Source organism: Drosophila santomea, chromosome 3L, assembly GCF_016746245.2.
Source record: "Drosophila santomea strain STO CAGO 1482 chromosome 3L, Prin_Dsan_1.1, whole genome shotgun sequence".
Taxonomy (NCBI): domain Eukaryota; kingdom Metazoa; phylum Arthropoda; class Insecta; order Diptera; family Drosophilidae; genus Drosophila; species Drosophila santomea.
This window is the reverse complement of record NC_053018.2, coordinates 8,748,441-8,768,722: the sequence shown is the minus strand read 5'-3', so window position 1 is coordinate 8,768,722 and position 20,282 is coordinate 8,748,441. Positions and strand designations below refer to the sequence as shown.

Genomic DNA, 20,282 nt, shown 5'->3' with positions numbered 1-20,282 from the left:
TTCGGTAGTTCAATTGGCAGATAGAGAGTTAAATAGATATATAGTTTTGGATATAGTTGGGACAGGTACGACAATTAGCGGAATAGGTTTAGGTTTAGAGAGACAGAGAGAGTGAGAGCATTACACGGAAGCCATGGTCAATTAATTTAAACAATAAATCAAAATCAAAATCAAAATCAAAATCATAAATAAACGAAACGAAAGAGTGTATCAAGAAAAGAGGTATACAATTTTGACTAAAGGTGTTAAATTTGTAAAATGTTTTTTTGGGGGGTAAAGACAGGACGGCGTGCAGAGGTGGGAAAAGTTTAAAGGGTGGTCGGTGGAGGAGGGGAAAACTTAATTGGCAAGGAACTGCTCACTCACCTGGCGAAACTCTTGAAGGCTGCACTCTGTGGATTGATGCACAGCGGCACACGACCCGTTTGCAGCTGCTCGGCAATGAACTTGTGCATCTCCTCTGCAAGTTATAAAACATATGATTAATATAGCTATTAAAAAAATGGTATAAATATGATTAGCACTAACCTTTGACCTGCTGCACGGATGTGAGTTTGCGTTCCCACAGATCGTCAAAGGGCTGGCCGGCGGAAGGCTCGAAATCAGCCGTATACTGACGCATTCCGGCTGAGGTAGTGAAGCAGCACTTGCACATGCACGAGTGGTACCGCAGACGTCCCTCATCCAGATACGGATGCGCCAGGGCATCTGTCACCGAGATACGCTTATCCTGCACGGAAATGGGGGGGAGGAATATTAGTTAAACTGTGCCCCCATGGAGTGTGTAATGAATGCAATGTACCGGATCGAAGACGAGCATCTGGCAGAGCAGGTGCACCGCCTCGTGCGTGGCATGTGAGCTGAGTGTGTAGAGCACCGAGAAGGAGGGCGGCTTGGGCGCCCGGCGCAACATGTGAGTGCGTGCTCCCTCGCAGGCGTGACGCATATCCTCCATGGTTGGTGTGCCCAGCAGCTCCGTAATCAGCTCCAGCTGCTGCACGGGATTCTGTGCCTGAAAGAGGATGCGACGGCCCAAGAGTTCGCCGAAAATGCAGCCCACCGACCACACATCCACCGCCGACGAGTAGTGGCGTGCGCCCATCAGGATCTCCGGTGCGCGATAGTACTGGGTGACCACCTCCTGGGTCATGTGCTTGGCCTGATCCGGCTCCTCGACGCGGGCCAATCCAAAGTCACAGATCTTGAGCACACAATTCGAGTTCACGAGCAGATTGCCCGGCTTGATGTCGCGATGCAGGATGCGGGCCGAGTGCAGATACTTGAGGCCGCGCAGGATCTGGTAGAGGAACACCTTAATGTGGTCGGCGGACAGGTGCTGCGGCGACACGATTATCTTGTGCAGATCCGATTGCAGCAGCTCCGTTATCACATAGCTATTGATCGATTCAAAAAAGGGGAGTTAAGGTGGAAACCAATTTCATAGCGACATGCGAAAGGAGCAAACAAAAGTTTTGGAACTCCCTTCAACACATCTTTTATTTTTTGCGTTTTTGCCTTGTTTGTTTGTGCTTAAAAACTTTTTCAATTAGTAACATTTGCTTTTAGCCCAAAAGTTTCGGCTGCGACGCCCAAAAAGCAGCAACTCACTTTGCAAAATCGAATTTTTATAGTTTCTATGGGTGAAGGATTAATAAAATATTTGCTGGTGGTTTATAGTTTGGATATTTTTGAAAGTTCATTCATTGTCCGAAAGTTCGGAGTTCATTAAAGGGTAAAAAACTGGATGGTGAAAGTAAGAAGGCGTCTTTAAGTTTGAACATTTAAATTATACATATTGAAAGGTTTTTTGGTATAAATGCTTGCAAAGTAAATAATTGAAGCATAAAAATATCAAAAAGAAAGATTAATTTTTAAATGCTAAACTGGGGGAGATGTGAAACCACAAAAAACAAATTATGAAATTATAATGGTTCCTGGAAAACCACAAAATTTTACATAAGCCCAATTTTCACACTTCAGAGTCGAAAAGTTTAAACTTTTCTTTGAGTTGTTCATGTTTTAAAATTGTAAAAAGGATACATTTCTTGAAAGAAATCCAAATGCGGTGGCTGTAGAATGTCCAGAGCTGAAAGAACCTGCAAAATAATAAAACAAAAAACATCATTACGTAAACACGCTCGCATTCAATAAGTAAATATATTGGAAAATATTACAAAGTCATTGAACTGGCAGTCAAAATTTAAATCCCTAGACAATCCAGTCAACAATTTACACCTCATTTCAGAGGGATTACGTGGGGTTGGTCATAAATTATGGAGTTGCAATAAAAATCAAGTTGCATGTTAAGTGTCCCGGCTGCCGGGGCATTAAATGCCGCAAGTAAAGAAACAAAAAACAAAAAAGGCAGCAAGCAAAAAATCACCAAGGAAATTGTTGAACCCTTGATGATTTTTTATACACTACTAACCGCTGACGAAGGAGATACAAAACACGCCACATTTTGTGCGAGGGTCTTTTCTTCTTTTTTATATGGGGGAGGAGGCCAAGTCGACGGTCGACTGATGGACAGGAGAATACAAAGAAAATAAAAAATACATCTATGTGGAAAAAGCCAAGGCGAAAAAAAGCAAGCCACAGACAGACAAGCGCTGATTTATTTTCGCTTGCGGTGAAGAGATGATGAAGGAACTTGCAGTGCGGGGCAATCACATCGCAAAATCTAACAGGAGGCGAACTCCGCCACCACCGCCCATTTAAAATCAATTTACAATATTTATACAACTTCAGTTGCTGGGCCGCCAAGTGCGTATGGTGAACAAAACAGCAACAACAAAAGTTGCCTGCCACAATGTTGCACATTTAACCCCCCTGCATTTCCCCACTTCCCATTTTGTTCGTCGGCAGTTGGCAAAGCCAAAAGCAGTTCAACAATTTTGAGCACTTTTCGCGGGGCATTGCGAACGCAACAACAAAAAGTGCCGACAACTTTGGTTACTGGTTTTTATTTTGTTGTATTTTATATATATATGTATATATATATATTGGTTTTTTGTTGGCCAGCTAAGCCGCTGCCGTCTTGAGGTCTGAATCTGCGTCGCCGTCTTAAGTGGCAAAGTTTTTTTTTTTTATTTTTTCTTTACACTCCACAGGAGCAACGCGAAATTCCCCCTCGTTTCATTTCGGTTGCGCTCCTTTGAAAGCCTTTGTCTTATATTTATTTCCCCGGCCACTTGAGCTGCCTGCAAATTCTGTAATTTAGCGACTGCATTTGTTGCGTTTGCGGTTTGCAACATTAAATGCGAGCAGCTGAGGGTAACCGACACAAGCGATACACTCACTTCATTTTTTTGTTTTCGATTTTTTGATAAAAAATAATTTGTTTTTTTTCGATAACAGTAAATATAGTTGTCCAAATGTGGAATGCCATACCTCGTTGAATTCGTAACAAAATTCCCTATCGATCCATGTACATACATTGAAATGCTAATTTTTGGCCATTTTTCGCAAATTTTGATGATGGTACCCCTTATAAAAATGCAAAAATTTGTCAATTTTTTTTTTTCGAAAACCGAAAAAGTAGGTATGAAAATAGTTAGCTATGTTTATTAGAAGCACAAAACAGTCTTTATTTTAACTGTGCGGCCATTTCTGGCCAAGCTATGACGAAAACGACGAATAAAAATATCCGATTTTTTACAAAAAATATTTCTTTCGATTTTTTGATAAAAAACAATCCTTTTTTTTCTATAGCAGTAAAAATAGTTGACCAAAAGTGAAATACAAGTCAGTTTTTTATATTCAATAGTTGTGCAATCTTAGTATTCTACATGATTAGCTGCTCGCTTGCAATCGCTATTTCAAACCCTATAGATATTCTGCTCTCATCGTGACCAAAATCGCATCTGCATTCCCTCAATATCTTGGATTTTAGTTAGAGTAAACAATGAGTAAAAAACATGCCGAATTTCAAGTGTTTCTGAATGGTTTCCGTAGTTTCTTCTTCGGTCCACCTCATCTGCTGCACTTCACTGAACTTCAGAGCGCAGGCGCGTAATTTGGGTTGTTATTGTTATTACTCGACTTGAGCTGCATTTTTGGTTTTTCTCGTATTTTTTTTTATTATTTTGGGGTCTCACGTGCGGCGCACGGCTTGCAGCTAATTAACATTTTGGCTTGGGCTTGCAATCAGAAACCAAATTTATGCATTGTGCACCGCCGAAGGCAGCTTCAAGTGTCCTTGAGGTGGTGCATGAAAATGCGAGGGGAGGGTGGTGGTTGTTGGAAAACCAGAAGGGGGAAATTAGCTAGCTAACCAACTCGGCAGTCAACAACAATAACAAGAACAGCTAACTGGGTTGCGTTAAACAATGTTGCACAGCGAGAAAAAGTTGCTGTAAAAATTTAGTAATATAGCTGAGTCTCGAGCACATTATATTATACTTATGGATTATTACAAATTTTCATTAAAATTAAAATAATTTTAATCTTTAAATTGACTAAATAATCAGAAAATATATTGCCGTGTATATCTGCGAATTTCTAGTTAGGTAAGGATAGAGAGATACAAGTGAAACTTGTGTTCTACTTGCAACCAGCAGCTGTGGCAACCCACCTCAAAACCCACACAACACAACACCAACACCACCTCACCCCTTTAACCCACTGAGCGCCAGGTCTTGGAAACAACTTCCTCTTGGGCAGCAGAACTTGAAGCATTCAGCAGCTTTCAGCTTCCAGTGAATTTTCCCCCAAGCCCCATGTGGCTGGGAAAACAAAAGCAAAAGTGTCGCCGCTTCGACTTCACAAGTATTTTCATTGCAAGCTGAGGGACAAATTTCTAGCTAAAAGATTGTCAAGCAGCAGCTGTCAACACATATTTGTGGGCTAATTAAATGAGAGGGGGACCAACTTCACCGAAATTGACTATTACAACTCGAAGGGCTTACGAATATATACTACATATATAAACAGAAGAAAACCTTGAGAAGCAACAATATAAATTTTCTTTGATTACGCTTTGCTAGTTTAAGTTTACAAGAAACTTTTTAAGAAACTCGCTTTTTATTTGGTGCTACATTTCCTGTTAGATATGTATCTTTATGATTAGGAATTAGCGGGAAATATTGTATATCTGTGTATACTCGATGAGGATTTGGCTTCTTATACAATCAACATATTTATTGCCCTCCAGCAAAATGTCTACCGAAAGTGGCATTTCAATTGCCGGAGAGCCAAAGCAATGCGAATTATAACAAAATTTGCATGCAATTGATGCTGCCAGCGCGTCAAACTCAATCATTTTGGCCGGAAAATGGAGTGAGATTCCCGCATAGAGATGGATTTTGGTAAGGGGAAGTCGAGAGGAAGTTGACAGTCAGCTTCGAGGCTGCGTAGAAATGCTTGAAAAGAAAAAAATCTACAAAAAATAAAAAATGGGCAAAAAACTCCTGCCTCGCCCGAGTTGCAAGTGAGAAATGCTTTTGAAATGTGCGCCACGTACGTTGCAATAAGAAATAAAATACAACAAAACGAATTCAGCCAACAGCAAATCGTTTTATTGGTTTTCCATTTTTATTTTTTTTTATTTTTGGCTTTGCAATTGAAATGGGCAACCGATAATGGGGCGAAAACATTTTGCTGCGATTTACAAAAACTGCAATGCATAAAGCATGAGAGCAGTCACTTGTGGATGTGAAAAGCAATTGAAAGCGCAAAAAGATTCAAGAAGTTGATTGATTGAAAGGGTCAGGGAGTTGGTGCCAACTAAAGAAAATTTATTATTTTATACAAACTACAAACGTTTACAACACTTTACTTATTATTACTTATTATTTAAACTTTAAATCAAATTCTCAACTTAAATACGTCTACGCAAATTGTGTGCACAATTCTAGCACCTTCTCAATCATTCAATCAATGCTGACCCCAAAATAATTTGCCGAAAAATCAATTCTAAAATGAATACCTCACCATTCACCATTCTCCCCTCACTGAACTCACAACATGCGAATGGAGGTCTTTCATTGATTGAGTTATAAATAGTTGAGCCGCTCAGCCCATATGAAAACTGTATGGAGCACCCAATTTGCAATAAAATGCAAGGTAGCCACGTGCCAAGCCCAGTGTTTTTCCAATCCCCTTTGCCCCGGCTACCCCCACGTTGTCAACAACTTGTCTGGGGCTCCAATGCCTCTCGCTGACTCTTTCTTGCTTGTCGCTCCCTCTCTTTCTGGCCAACCGTTTGGAGTTGATTGCACTTGTTTGCCATTCCCTGAATGATGTCTGTCATGTAGGAAATGAAACAGGAAACACAGGCAGATGTAAACGCATTCAAAAAAAATATACAAACTGTATTTTCTAAAAAAAAAAAACTTCTTTGGAATGTACTGAATTTATTTTCTGAATATGTTTTTTTTTTCAATTATTTTTTTTTTTTGGTAATCAAATATGCTGTTTTATATAGAAGATATTGATTCAAATATTATCAATTACAGTTTTTCATATTATTTCTCTGTTTTGTAAGTGCTTTTAAGTGGATTTACATTTGTGTGCTAGCTTTAAAATACCTTTTCATAATTAACCAGAATATAATATTATTTCTCTCAGTGCAAAGGTACCATATACCTCAAGCGTTGACAACAAAGTCGCGCCTCTACTGCGCTTCTTTGATTTCCCCCAACCGCCATTCATACACCCACCTATAGCCATTTATGCATATTAATAGAAAATTTGCATATTGGGCAAGGTGTTACAGCAAATGCTGCCTTTTGTTCTTCTTGTTGCTGTTGCTGCCAACATATGGAATCGAGATTGGGGATGGGGTGGGGAAATCTATGTAGCTGTCTGCTCCATAACGCCCACTTTTCCTATACCTCTTCATTATTGCATAAGGAAATTCACACGCAGCCAAGCGCGAGTTGGAAAAAAAAGAAGATAGAAATCATGTAGGATGATGGAAATGATGATGAGCGATAAACAGAGATGGCAGATGTATAGATATAATATATGCTGTCCATCTCTTTCAGACAGCCCACGGCCTATTTGATGTCTAATGAAGTTGAACCAATCTGGAAATGATTTAGCAAATATAAACTATTAGAGGGGAGAGACCGTGACATTTAAGAGTGCGGCAAATCGCATGTGACAGTTTCTCATAGTAATAGCAAGTTTCGCAATAGCCTCTTCGTTGACTTTTAACTTTAAATGCAAATGCCAAATATACCAAATATGGACCACAACAAAAGGTTCTTGATAAAACATGAAATAAGAAACATAAAAAAACCATGCAAATGTTTCAAAAGCCTGCGGCACGTGCAGCGCAATTGCAATGAATATGTAAATAAATTATAAGCGCTGACAATCCAGAGAGAATAAATTTATAGGAAATGTCCCATTGAATCGCATAAAACATTTGACCCTCAACAGTTGGCCGCTTTTTTTGTGTGTGTATATGCTAATATATTTTGGCCCAAATTGCAACATGCATTTATGCATTTATTGCCATCGCCTCTGGCTGCCACAAAATGTTGTACAATTCACAAGCATTTTTTTGGGATTGCAAACAAATTTGTTTGTCGTAAATTTGCTGCATTTATTTTATGCTGACATATCGATCATAAGTGGGGTAAATTTTTTTAAGCAATTTCATGCTGAACAAATTGTTTTCTTAAAGCAGTTCCATTTTATTTGTTCGCTTATTGAGTTGCCATCGTTTTTTTGTTATATTTCAATACATAATTCTCTTTTTTTCCAGCCCTGTGATTTATTGTAGTTGCAGAATCACTACGAATCCAAACTGAAACGGAGCTTAACCCTTTAAGAAGTGAACTGTTGGAATTCAATGAATTCACATGCCCACATCAAACATTTAATTAATGACAATAATTTCAGCGCACAATAATTCCACTTGAGCAGAGAACAACGGATATTAAATGGAGGGCATAAAAATGGAAAAGTTTCTGCCAAAGGATATATTTTTCAGAGGCATACAATCCACAAAAAAAAATGCATCCCCTGGCAGTTGTATGTACTATATGTCATGCAATAAAGAGTCCAGCGCTAAAGTGGAAAATATAATTGTTAATAAATTTACGGCACCAATAAGGGCAAAACAAGGCAAAGGCAGCCGGACTGGCACGCACAAAGATTTAAAGGATAAATATCCTGTGCAGTTAAAGACCCACTGCAGTATGACCATAATCAAAGTGGCGTGTATGTAAATATTTTAATTAAATTTTTATGTCATCAGCGATGGCATAAAAGTTCTCGATAATGATAAAAGAAAAGCAAGAAAGCATTTGCAATTTCCACTTACATTCTCATGCTTGAAGAAGCACAGCATTTTCAGCTCGCGGAAAACGCGCTTCGATGAGACCAACGATTGGAACACATTTGGCAGCTTCTTCAAGGCCACTCGTCGTCCATCCCGCGGATCTGTGACGGCCCTGCAAAATGCAAAATATTTATTATGAATATAAACGAATATAAATAAAATAATATATAAGTCTAAGATAAGTCCGCTTTATTCCTCTGTCGACATAATTCAGCTTGCTGTTATGAAAATACTTCTGTTTTTCAACGCCGACAAAGTTAATCTTCAACTTCTTGTTCACCGCTCAACTTCAACTTCAAGTGTCGCATTATAAACAGACCTCAATGGAGAATTCTTTAGCACCATCAACCCCCTTGGCATGAATGTCATTTTATCCTTTTGGCCAGACAAAGCACAGTGAAAATCAGACAGACACCCGGCGAAAGCAAACAAACATTCGATGGAGTTTAAAAAGTTCGTTCAACTTTTTGCCTTGACAATGCCGCCTGAGTTATTTTGCCTTTGTTTTGTTTTTCAGTCCACCAGGACGACTGTCCTACCACATAAAAACAAAAATAGCTTTTCTATTCGAGCCTACAAAATGGCGCCTAGAAGTAGGCAAATATGTATTGTCTCGCAATTGATAAGCGCGCACACAGACATGGCCACAAAATTAGCAATACGAACATTTGCGAAAAAAGGTCAAACAACAGACATGTGGGTTGGGTTTCATTTGGTGCTGAAATTAAGGAGAATGAATCAAGTTGGTGGTGGTGTCGAACACCGACGACACAGAGGCGACGGGCCGGCTTATGGAGAACTTTTATGATGCCATTGGCCATGGCTGTTGGCTGTTGGCTGTTTGGTGTTGGCTGGTGTTGGGTATTGGATGTTGGATGTTGGATGTTAGTCAGCGCGTCCTGTTCTGTCTGGGGCCAAGTCCTTGTCCCCCGTCTGCCCAACTCCTTTGCGAGGTATTATACACAGCCAGAAAACGTATGCAATTAAGGTTTTGTTCTTAAGGCAAGCTCATGTTGTTTAAGCCCTTTTAGCATGATATATAACTACCACCTTGTTTGTATTCAATAGTTGGTAAATATATTTTTTCTGTGTGCTAATATTATGCCAAGTTTTCTACTTCACCCACGTATCTTTCAGCCTGGCCCTGTACGTGGTGGAAAATATTTTTGTTATGGTCATTGCGCAGCATCTTTCACTTCTCCGGTTACTGAAAGTCCTTTTTTATTGGCCCTGTTTTCGAGAATCTGGTTGTGCTGCGTGATAAGTTGGGGGCCGTAAATCTTTTAGCCCTGTTAGTTCGTTCGGCCGACGACATTTAAGCGTTCAAAATTATGGCAAATTGCTGCAGATTGAATTGGTTTGTCTGTGTGTGTTTGTGTCTGTGTTTTCGTTTCTTGCTGGATGAGTCAGCATCCAATTTGAGCGTAGCATACATTAGGGCGCTTTTCTTGGAGGCAGAAAAGCGATTTGCATGTCTGAGTTGCGAAAACGAATAAAATCGTCTAGGCACAATGTCAGCAGTGTTAATGATAATGAGAAACGATTATGCAAAAATACAAAACAACAGGCGCAATAATGCAGACAAATGAGATGAGATTAAATTGTTTTGCTTTTATCAAAAACAACTTGTACTGCTTACAATCAAGAAAGCAGGAGCAAGCTATTAAAAACTATTTTCTTGAAAAACCTTTATCTCTCAACTGACCCCAAGAAATAACGCATCGCCAGTGGAAAAAGAGTCGCACCCATTAAAATTTTATGGTCATCTATCAAAGTCGCCGGCGCGCAGGAATCTCAAAATCAAGAATTCACTTTGTTTGCGATGAATTGGGTTAAAATCAAAAATTGTTTACAGCTAGCACAGTGGAACCACAGTGAGTGAACCGATAAGACCACATACATGGACAAATGAGCCGAATGATGCGGAATGATAAAAGGGGCCAGACAGAGACGGCAAGAGTTGAGAACGGAAAGAGAGCGCACGATAATGATGATGATGGATGACAAAATGCAGGCACTTCTTCAGTGCGAGGAAGCGCGCTATGTGTGTCCATGCCCCTCTGATCTTAGCATTTGATTGGCCCCACCCACAACATTTTCCCCGCCCTAGGTTTTTCCATTTTCTTAGCTGCAATTTCTGATGTTGTTTCATTTCGTTTTTCCCCTCTCTTTCAATGTCAGTTAATGGGAAATCATTTATCATGTGCGTGTCCCTTTAAGAAAATAAAGAGAAGAAAAAAAGGGGAGAACCCAGTTTTATGTAGAAAATAAGTCTTAAAGCAGGGCCAATGGCAATGGCAATATATAATATACTCGAGGCGAAACAAAAAGTGCCAGAACTAAATGATAATTACCCGAGACAACAAAGAGATCAATAATTTATCATCTCTGACCCCGTGGTCTGTCCTTCAATTTGTGCTGGTCTCCGTGGCACCGTGACTCCATAACTCCATAACTCCCATGTCTCCACTCAACTTGAAAATTTGTTATAGTTTCCCCCTACCCTTCAGATTGATCGAAACCGGCGAACTAGAGGGAATAGAACCCATCTTCAATTGTCTTGCCTCATTTTCAGGTGTGTGTGCGTGCGTTTCGTGTTCAAGTGTCCGGAATTGAATCAAAAAAGGGTTTACGGATTGTGGACAATAGGGGTTAAGCACTGCAGAAAAAAGTTGGGGAGTAGTCGATGGCCCCAAAGGGTGGAAAACTTCAAATTGTCATTTCGATGGTCCGAGAAAGTTTTGTCACATTCCTTTTTTATTTTTGCCATATTTTCATTCCTGTTTTTATTCCAGGCCGCAAAGGAATTCAAATAACCTTTTTATTCACTGGAAAAATTATATTTTCTTTCGGGCATACTGTTTGTTAGGCATTTCCAATTTGAGAAATTTATTTATTTATTTTCTTTAAATATTACTTGTAGGGCATTTCCCATTCGAATATCCAGCTGCAAGCACATTCTTTTCGGATGCTTTAGCAGCTTAAGCCGAAAAATAACTTTTCAATGACTTTTCGGGTTCGGACCTCGCCTGCGGGTCACATCTGCCTCAACTTTACATTATTATTTCATTCCTTTTCCATTTTTTTGTTGCTCTCCTTTGCATTCCCTGTATTCCATACATACTTTTTGTATTACACAAAACGATGTTATGGACCCTTCCTCATTCTTTTTCGAGAGAGGAGCATCAGCAGCCTTCGCCCTCATCTGCTTGCATAATTTCATTTTTGATTTCTTCTGACACTTTGCACATGCTTTTTGAATAACTCATCACCTTGTGCACTCATCATCAAACATTCTTGGCTCAGCCACACCCCCTTCTGCTTCTTTGCGAGCCACTCCCCCTTCTCGGCCAGCTCCTTAAAAGCTGATCCATCCAAGTGAGCATTTGTTGCCTTTGGGCCTTTAACTTCCTGCTGCCGCAGTCGTCGTCGTCGTCTGACTGCCCCTTTTTCCCCTTTCCCTTTTTCCCATCTACCAGATCCAGTCGTTCATTGAACCCTCGGCATTCTGGATCTCATTCCTCTCGATTATTTTCACTCGATTCAAACAATTTTAAAAGCCATTTTGTTTGAAGGCTGGCCAAAGTGCCACCGTTTTAAAAGCAATCTGCCATCTTGGTCTATTGGTTAAGGTTGGGTATATATGAAATATATAATAAAAACCACTTAAACAAATGCACAAAATCCACGTTTTTCTAGTCGTATATTATAAGCACGTTTAAAATTTAAAGTGCATCGAAACTGCGCGCTCGCATATCGCTGTTCGTAGTCCTCAATTACTAATTGCAGTTTTGCTGTAATTATAGGCCCATTATATATGCCACATGTGGCAGTCGACGGGGTGGCATTTCGCATTTGGCCTGCGTGTAAATTACTAATTTGTGCCGTTGTCCTGACGGCGCTTTGATTGTCTCTGTCACTCCCCCAGCACCTCCATCTGTCCATCTCTCTGTCCCTCGCTATCTGTTTATCCTGTGATGTGCTGATCCATCCAATTGTTGTCCTTCTGCTGATGTAAGCATTTCGCAGTGTACATTATTTTGGTCAGCCACCGGCGGCGAATACGTGGGATAAAGTGAAAATTCATGGTGGTGTACACTGTGTGCAGGTGTTGAAACTTTCGGGCAACCTCTTTTAACTATTATAACATTAATAAAATATATATCAGCTAATCCAGATTAACCCTTAAATCATTAGTGCTAGTTTTCGTAACAATTCCTTCAATATAATACAAATTTAAGCATTGTTTTTGATTAAAACTTGTATGTATCACTAGTTGTTTCGCCTGTAGCATATGCATGCATACATTGCGTATGCGTCATGTTTAGACCAGGTTTTCCCTCGACGCCACCGACAGCAACTAATTCGCATGTTTCAACCATTTCACACTGTTATAATTATGGCCATGTATGCCAATACCAGCTGGGAATTCTAACGCCCAACCCCCAACTCTCTTCTCTCTTTCACTCTGTCATCTGACTGTCTCTTTCGCGCGCAGTTATTCTGTGACTACGCAACATTAATTGCAACATATTCGCTTTTGTTAATTGACTAATAACTTTGGGGTTTATTCACCCCAGGGAGCGGGTGAAAAATGGGGCACAAACAGGAAGGGAATTGGGGAAAAGTGCACACTCATATAGGCGAAAACAATTAGGCTTAATTGAATTTGATTATATAAACAAAATAACGAATATTCCACATACTGTCATGAATGCCTTCAAAACATTCAATTTAAAACTAGCTCAGTTAGCTGTGTGTGTGTGTGGTGTGTTTGTGAAAATATCTGTGGAAAGCTAGTAAAATCCAATCTCCGCTCATCCGCTCCATCATCTCCTGTCTCGCTCTCTCCGCCCACTTCCTGCCCACCTTGCTGTGCCACCCTTTCTCCCAATTTCCCGCCCATTTCATCGTCGTCGTCTGCTTCAATTTATGCGCGTAATCAATTTTACAAATGGCCTGCAGGCGGCAAAGGCAGGCACAGGTAGGCGTGGCATTTTCCGTCCGCAGAGCGAGAGAGTAACAGAAAGAGAGAGAGAGAGAGAAAAATAAATTTATGCAATTTAGAATTTTCCAGGGGTTTGGGAATGTCGTCTAGTGCTAGTATGTGCAGTCAATGACTTTCACAGCCGAACGAAGCTAAAATCAATTAAAATCCATTTTGATTGCATACTTCATTCGAAATCCTGCCAACATAATTTCGCCCCCTTCGAGTTTCGCACTTAAGTATACTACGAAAAATGTGAACACATTAAAAATGTTTTCAAGGCAAAAGCAAAACAATAGAGTCATTGTCAATGTCGTTAGCTCGATTGCTTGCCGCTTTTCTTCGTTTCGTCGTTTCTTCGTTGTTGCCTTTGAGCTCTTGGCCATATTTCACTTTAATGCCCAAGAAACTGCTGCTTTGCGCAGACTTTTTGGGGCGGAATGGCATGAAAAACGACAACAGTCTACAACAACAGAGCTCCAAATTGCCAACGACATTTAATGAAATATTCTCGTACATATATATACGAAAGTTAGGCGGAGGAGTTGGCCACAGTCACTGTCATAATTTTATAATTTTGTAAGTAATTGTTTTGAACTTGTGCCTCAGTTGCTGGATAAGGATTTCGACCTAATTGATGACATAAAAACTCTTAGATTTTAATTATTACTTATCCCTTTTTGTTTGTTAAAATTATTTATCCCTCATGCTGTTGCTAATGGCTTACCTAAAATGAGAAGAACAAATAGATGAAAATTAGTGTTGCTTTTAATCTTTAATTTCATATTATAAGGTGTTAATTTGACTTTAGAGTTTGCTTTTTAATATTATATTAACAGGTGTTAATTTGACTTTAGAGTTTGCTTTTTAATATTATATTAACAGGTGTTAATTTGACTAAAATTTACTTTATAGTTGATAAACTGAAGCATAAATTATATTTTTATTAAGCTTTCCACAATAATCCTGTATTTATTCAGAGATCGCAAAATGCCAAAAACCAAACTTAAACTTGTCATAACCAATTATGTAAAAATCTGTTGGAAATTGAAATTCAATGTTGGCTTTTCCGCGCTGCCATCCTCCCTCCATCTCTCCTTCAGCCAGATTGATTATGACATTTTCCTTCAGCCACGTTCAGCCAGCTTCTGACGCAAATGCGCCTCAACATATGCAACGAGTGTTTTATGTAATGGAAAATTACCAAAGTGCCAGAGACAAACAAAAAAGCGAACCAAATCGGCGCCAGATAGAAGAAACAAGTTTGCGGCACATGCATTTGACACATGGCGATGGGTGGGGCGGGCGTAAAGGCAAAACTTTCATCGCCACCCTCTCCCTCTGGTGGGTGGTTACAAAAATAACAATAATAATGATGATGATGATGCTCTGCTGATACTGATGATGATGATGATGACGACGTTGTGCCCTTGAATCAGCACAGCAGCCGAAATGTTGAACAAACTCGTGTGGCCGCCCAGGCAAAATCGCTACGTTTCATTTCATTTCGTTACGTTACGTTTTTGTGCGGATTTGTACGCAAACAATGGAGCGTTTGTGGTTCTGCTCCTGAAATGCCCAAAAATAGCCGAGAAGGAGCCCAAAGGCAAAACAGTAGCCGCAAGTCCGTGCAGCCCCATCTGCCACGCCCACAACTCTACCATATTTGGGCTGATTGGACGGCTAATGGGTAACAATGGGTGGCTTGGACATTCAACGGCAGAACTTGAAATTATATGAACAATTTACCCTAACTCTAAATATTTTTACAGATTTTTTTAGTTACATAAGCGCAATGTTTCTTGCCTTTTTATTAATTTATATTTTGATTTAGACAACTTAAATATTTTCCAGGGTAATTTCGATGTGCAGAAAGCATTTGTTCCTAATGACATTGCCTTCTTCCTTTGTTGTCGCTTCATACTTAAGACCGTCATCAGCATTTCTCATGGATTTTCCACTCGACCCGCGCCTCCTGCCCACTAATTTTGCCTGGTCGAGCGATTTCTTGTTGTGCTTCGCATGTTTAATTTAGCCCGGCTCCACTTTCTCCCAGCCAAATTCTCAATTTCTCGCATTTAGAGCAGAGCCCACAGTTTCCTGGCTGCTCAAACACACTTGCATGTTCGTTTGTTTAGCCTGCCCGTGGGGCCAAGGCCGAAAAAGGTCCGTCGTCCGGACAACTGAGCTGGCGTTTCTGGATTCAGCTCCAACGAGGACTGACCGCCCACGGGGCTCTTCGGGTTACTTTTAAATTAATTATGCGCTTAATTGTCTAATTATTGCACAGCAACAAATAGAAATAGGGTCCCAAGATAGAGGGGGGAAGCGATAGTTTGCCTCGGGAACTCAGGCTGTTCATTTTGGGCCGACAAAGTAAGGACTGTAGTTTTTTAGAAGAACTTTTTGTGTTTCCGGGAAACAACATGTAAGTTAAATGAGATTAACCCTGTTTTTACAATTATTCTAAAGTTAATATTATTCTATAAAGCTTTATTCATTCTAGTAATCTCATTATCACCCTCTCCTTAAAATATTTAATTTATGAAATACACCCTTTGACTTTATCCAATTTAATAGAATAAAACAAGACCCATTTAAGGGAATAAAACAAGACTTATACTATAGGATAAACATATAATTTCAGGCTATTTATACTTAGCGCCTGGCTAAGCTTTTAATGCAACTCATTTGGCCTTTTCACCTGCACAAAAAAAAACCTTTGCTTTGCATTATTTTCATTTTGGCTCTCAGAAAGGCACGCATGAAAGTTGAGGCAAAGGATTTTTCAAACAAAAGTTCAAGGTAATGTCGTTTATTATTCTTTTTATGCTTGGCAGGAAAATGTATAAATTTCCACCGCCGACCGCTCATTAAAAAGGGTGGAAAAATGTAATAAAAGATGAAAAAGCAAACAAAAAGAGAACTTTGCAAGAATAGTAGGAAAAAATTCTTGTGGCGTCTGTGAATAATTTGTTAAAATTAAGCCCAGCCCAAGGGCGTGGCGAACACTCTCTAATGATATATACCGTTGCAACAGTGGGCGCCTTTTGAGGTGAGGGGGTGGTTGGGAAATGAGCCTTGCCGTGGGTGACATAAAAATATTATAAATGTAAATGGCGAACGTCGTCGTCTCCGTTGTCGGGCACATTTCTCATGTGAGCGAAGGAAAACAAAGGACTCTTGGCCAGGTTGGGGGAGTTGGTAACGTGTGCGATGTAGTTACTCCAAGGCTGGCAGACAAAGCGACGTCGTGGCAAAGGGAATTGCAAGTACGGCAGCACTTGGATTATGCGAAACGGGTCCAAACGGATTATGTACTCGAGCGTGCAGCATAAAAGTAGTAATTTTACAAAAGTTTTTTAATTTGGAAAAAATTATATTTGTTGACTAAAAATTAGGCATCTGAACATACATATCTCCTTGAATATATTACAAGGAACACTTGCAATTTGTTTGTATAATTTGCGTGCATATTTTACTAGCAAGCAATCTTAACAATGATTTGTGTGTACAGCAACACAAAGTCGTATAAATTTATATACCGCATATACGCATTAAAACAAATATTTCACGCGCTATCAAAACACGGCACAAATTCAATATTCCCTTTACCATTTTTCGTTCATGATATGAAACAGAAAAGGAAAAAATATGTAGCCGACTTTTTCGCGTCACGTTGTATAAGGTTGTGTGGGTGCATGCGAGAGTATGAGTATGAGTGTGCCTGTGTGTGTGTGTGGTGTGCGTTTCAGGTGGAGCGTGTGCCATAAGCATGACAAGCTGTCATTGTTTTTTGTGCCACGTCCTTGTTTTCAGAGGCCCCTGCCACTGCACCATACACTCCCCCCTATTTTTTTTTTTTTGATCCTTTCTCTCACGACTTTATTCCTCTCAACAAGTTGCTCATACGCCACGTTGTACTAATAAGTTAATAGCTCCACTCGCGCGTTTCTTTCACTCCTTCCTTCGCCTTCTCCACTCTTGACAAAGTGGCAGAAAGCCCCGAAATAAAATAGGATTTTGTACGTGTCGGAGAAAGTTATAACAATGGGGCAGGTTCAAGTGTGGAACAAAATATATTGCATGAATTGCTGAATAGCTGAAGTCATGGAAAGTGAGATATGGTGGGTGGAAAATCGGAGCCAAGATGGCTGGTAATAATCAAAAGATTTTCCAAAGCCAGCGCAACCGACAGCTCAAGGTCTCGGGTTCCTTTGTTTGGGCTCTCTGTCAGTATCCTTTGCATCCTCTGCCCTAATCCAACCCTATCATTGATGGGCGACGCTCTAATAAATTTCAATACTCGACGGACAAACAATGCCAAACGAACGATTTGAATGAAGTTGCCACTTTATCGCAAGACGCATACATAATACACATAAGAGTATATATATTATATAGCCATTGCATAGGCATTATACCAATAGCAAGTCCACAAGGACCATCGGGCTGAAAGGCCGTTCGCTGTTGATAAGCCACGTTACGACTTATCCTTTATCTTTTTGACTTGAGGTAGGTCTTACGTAACTCGTTACAATATGGCACGCTTCGCTATTCCTCTCGTTTGTATCTTCTATCAATAATTTATGGAACGCTTTTCATATTTATGACAGACACGCGTGCAAATGTGAGAATTTCAAACGAAAAAGGATGTTCAACGTGCCCGACTTAAATCTACCAAAACCCCTTCATTTCGCTCTTCCTAGAATTAATTCAGTCATTTATCAAAGTCCCGCTTTAATGCATTAGAAGCAAGGACACGCTTGGATTTTATTATGAATTTAGCACGCTATTTGCGCTGTTTTAATAGACAAATGATGGCCATTTAATGGTAATTGCCAGTTATAATAATGTCCCTTCTTTAAAAAGAGTATGCTGTGTTTCAATCACGGTTCCAACTATTTTTGATTAAAACAAAAGTGAATAACTCACTAAAGTCGCCATCCCATAAGTATTTGATATATTTTTGGAAAAAAAAATTTTCACCTTTTTTTCTATTCGCAGGAACGCGTTTCCTGTAAACTGAACCGTTGTGCTGACCATTTTACTCACCCTATTAACCCCTAACTGACCTTATTACACATATTTGTAGGGCTAAAAATATATAAATATTTTTTCCCATTTCTCATTGTTACTGACGACATTCATTCTGGCACGCGATGTCAATTAGCATTCCCAGTTGAAATATGCCTGATAGTCGGAAAAACAAAGTTGGAAAAATGACGGTTGATAAACCGCAAAGTCGTGTGAACTCATAGAGTTGGAATTCTGTGAAACATGTGAGAAATATTTCCCCAGTACCTTTGCATTTTTGGTGTTGCACCACCAACACCACCACCTGCATGACATGTCCGAAAAGTTGGAAAATTTACGCGCCCGGTAATTGACATAGGCTGGTGGGTTTGCAAATGGCGAGACTTACTTGCTTCGTTGGGCGCCATCTGGGACTACTGTGCGTATGCGTAATATGAGCCACAAAGGGGACACAAAGGAGGAAAATGGGAACACAGGAGCGATAGACCACAAATCTTAAATGTCAAATGGCTTGAGTGACATTTGTATTGATTAGTAAATGCGATTAATCATGACTTTTGTGTATGCGGTGTGTGTTGTGTGTATGTTGGGATTAGCATGTGGCATGTCGCATACGAGCCGAGGCACAAAAATAATGTTACACAAGATAAATCCCCCCATTCGATCCCCTGTAATTCCTTTAGGTCACATCTGTTGATGTTGCCTTAATCAAGCAAATGTTTTCATCAAAAACCGCATAAAGCCAATTTGCCTTCGGGATATTAAGCTACAGTATACATTCTGAAGAGTGAACACTTTGCTTGAAGAGTAGAATGTAAACTTTATAATTTTAAAAAAATTGGAATCAGCCCACTGAAACAAATACCTTATTAAAATGACCATAAATTTTATTAAGTTGACTCTGTTTTATTCAAACTATTATACATTTCATTAAGTTGAGCGCGCACTGTAACTAGTCGCCTCCTGTTGTTTTTCATTGGTTATTCCTGCAACACCATCTTGATTAGCCATCGATAATGACGTCAAAGTGACCCATATAGAGCGCGGAGACTAAAAAGTTTCATTCCAATATTGAAAGTAAATATCCAACAGCTGCTGCCCATAGTTAACTATACACACAACAGCTGGCAGACAGTGGGAAAGTGGAGTGAGGTAGCGAGATATGCAAAGAAAGAGATGGAATTATGCGGAGAAAAGGAGACAGCAGTAACAAAAACACGTTCGACACGTTCAGCGAAACTGAAACTGAAACTAAGCAGCAAGTAGTGACCCAAATTCGCTCAACAAATATTATAATAGGCCCACACTCATCTTTAGATCAATTTCGCTATCTCTTTTCCGTCTTATATGATTTTCCGGCTCATGCGCTTCCATACCTAATTAGCCTGTAATAGAGCACTTTCGAAATGACGCAATAAATTTGCTTTTCTTTTTGGCCAATTAATTAGCTAATCATAAATGTAAGGCAAGACTGTGGCCCAACTAATCAATTCACGCAAGTAGAGCGAGATTAAATACATAGTTATACACCACCAAGGGAAATTGACGATTGACGAGTTACAAAAATATGTGTAATGGGGCACCAAAATCAGTGCTAACGAGTTGGTTGAGTGAAAAATGCCCAAGAGTGTCAAGTTCAGAAAGCTTTTGTCATCAGCTGACTGAGCATTTTCTTGCTTATTTATAGATAAGCCCGCAAAGTAAAGCCAACCAAACTATGGAAATGAAATCGAAATCAACCGAGCGATTGCCACAACAACAACTTCTTGTATAGCTTCTGCACACGCCATAGTTTCCGTTCGCTTTTGAATTGGCTAAGCACGTGTGCCGTTATACGGGGATGTAGCTCAGATGGTAGAGCGCTCGCTTAGCATGTGAGAGGTACGGGGATCGATGCCCCGCATCTCCAGGTGAAAACTTTTTTTTATGCATTTTTTATTGAATTTGTTTTCTTAATCCAATGAA

The 20,282-nt window shown here is 39.8% G+C and overlaps 1 protein-coding gene and 1 non-coding gene across 3 annotated transcripts in view; one reads left to right on the top strand and one right to left on the bottom strand.

Annotated features, from left to right (window-relative positions):
• LOC120450484 (serine/threonine-protein kinase NLK) overlaps nucleotides 1-20,282 on the bottom strand; it is a 67,447-nt gene that overhangs the window by 3,811 nt on the left and 43,354 nt on the right. For both annotated transcript variants that reach the window (XR_005616282.2, XM_039633531.2), the window contains exons 2-6: nucleotides 8,276-8,405; nucleotides 2,041-2,096; nucleotides 803-1,394; nucleotides 529-730; nucleotides 367-460 (exon numbers count right to left, since the gene is read on the bottom strand). Coding sequence is in view for 1 of the 2 variants with exons in the window: in XM_039633531.2 (XP_039489465.1) it covers nucleotides 367-460; nucleotides 529-730; nucleotides 803-1,394; nucleotides 2,041-2,096; nucleotides 8,276-8,405 (1,074 nt within the window). In the remaining variant the exon portion in view is untranslated. The remainder of the gene's footprint in view (nucleotides 1-366; nucleotides 461-528; nucleotides 731-802; nucleotides 1,395-2,040; nucleotides 2,097-8,275; nucleotides 8,406-20,282) is intronic.
• On the top strand, nucleotides 20,154-20,226 carry Trnaa-agc. The gene has a single exon. It is a non-coding gene; the product is annotated as a tRNA-Ala (tRNA).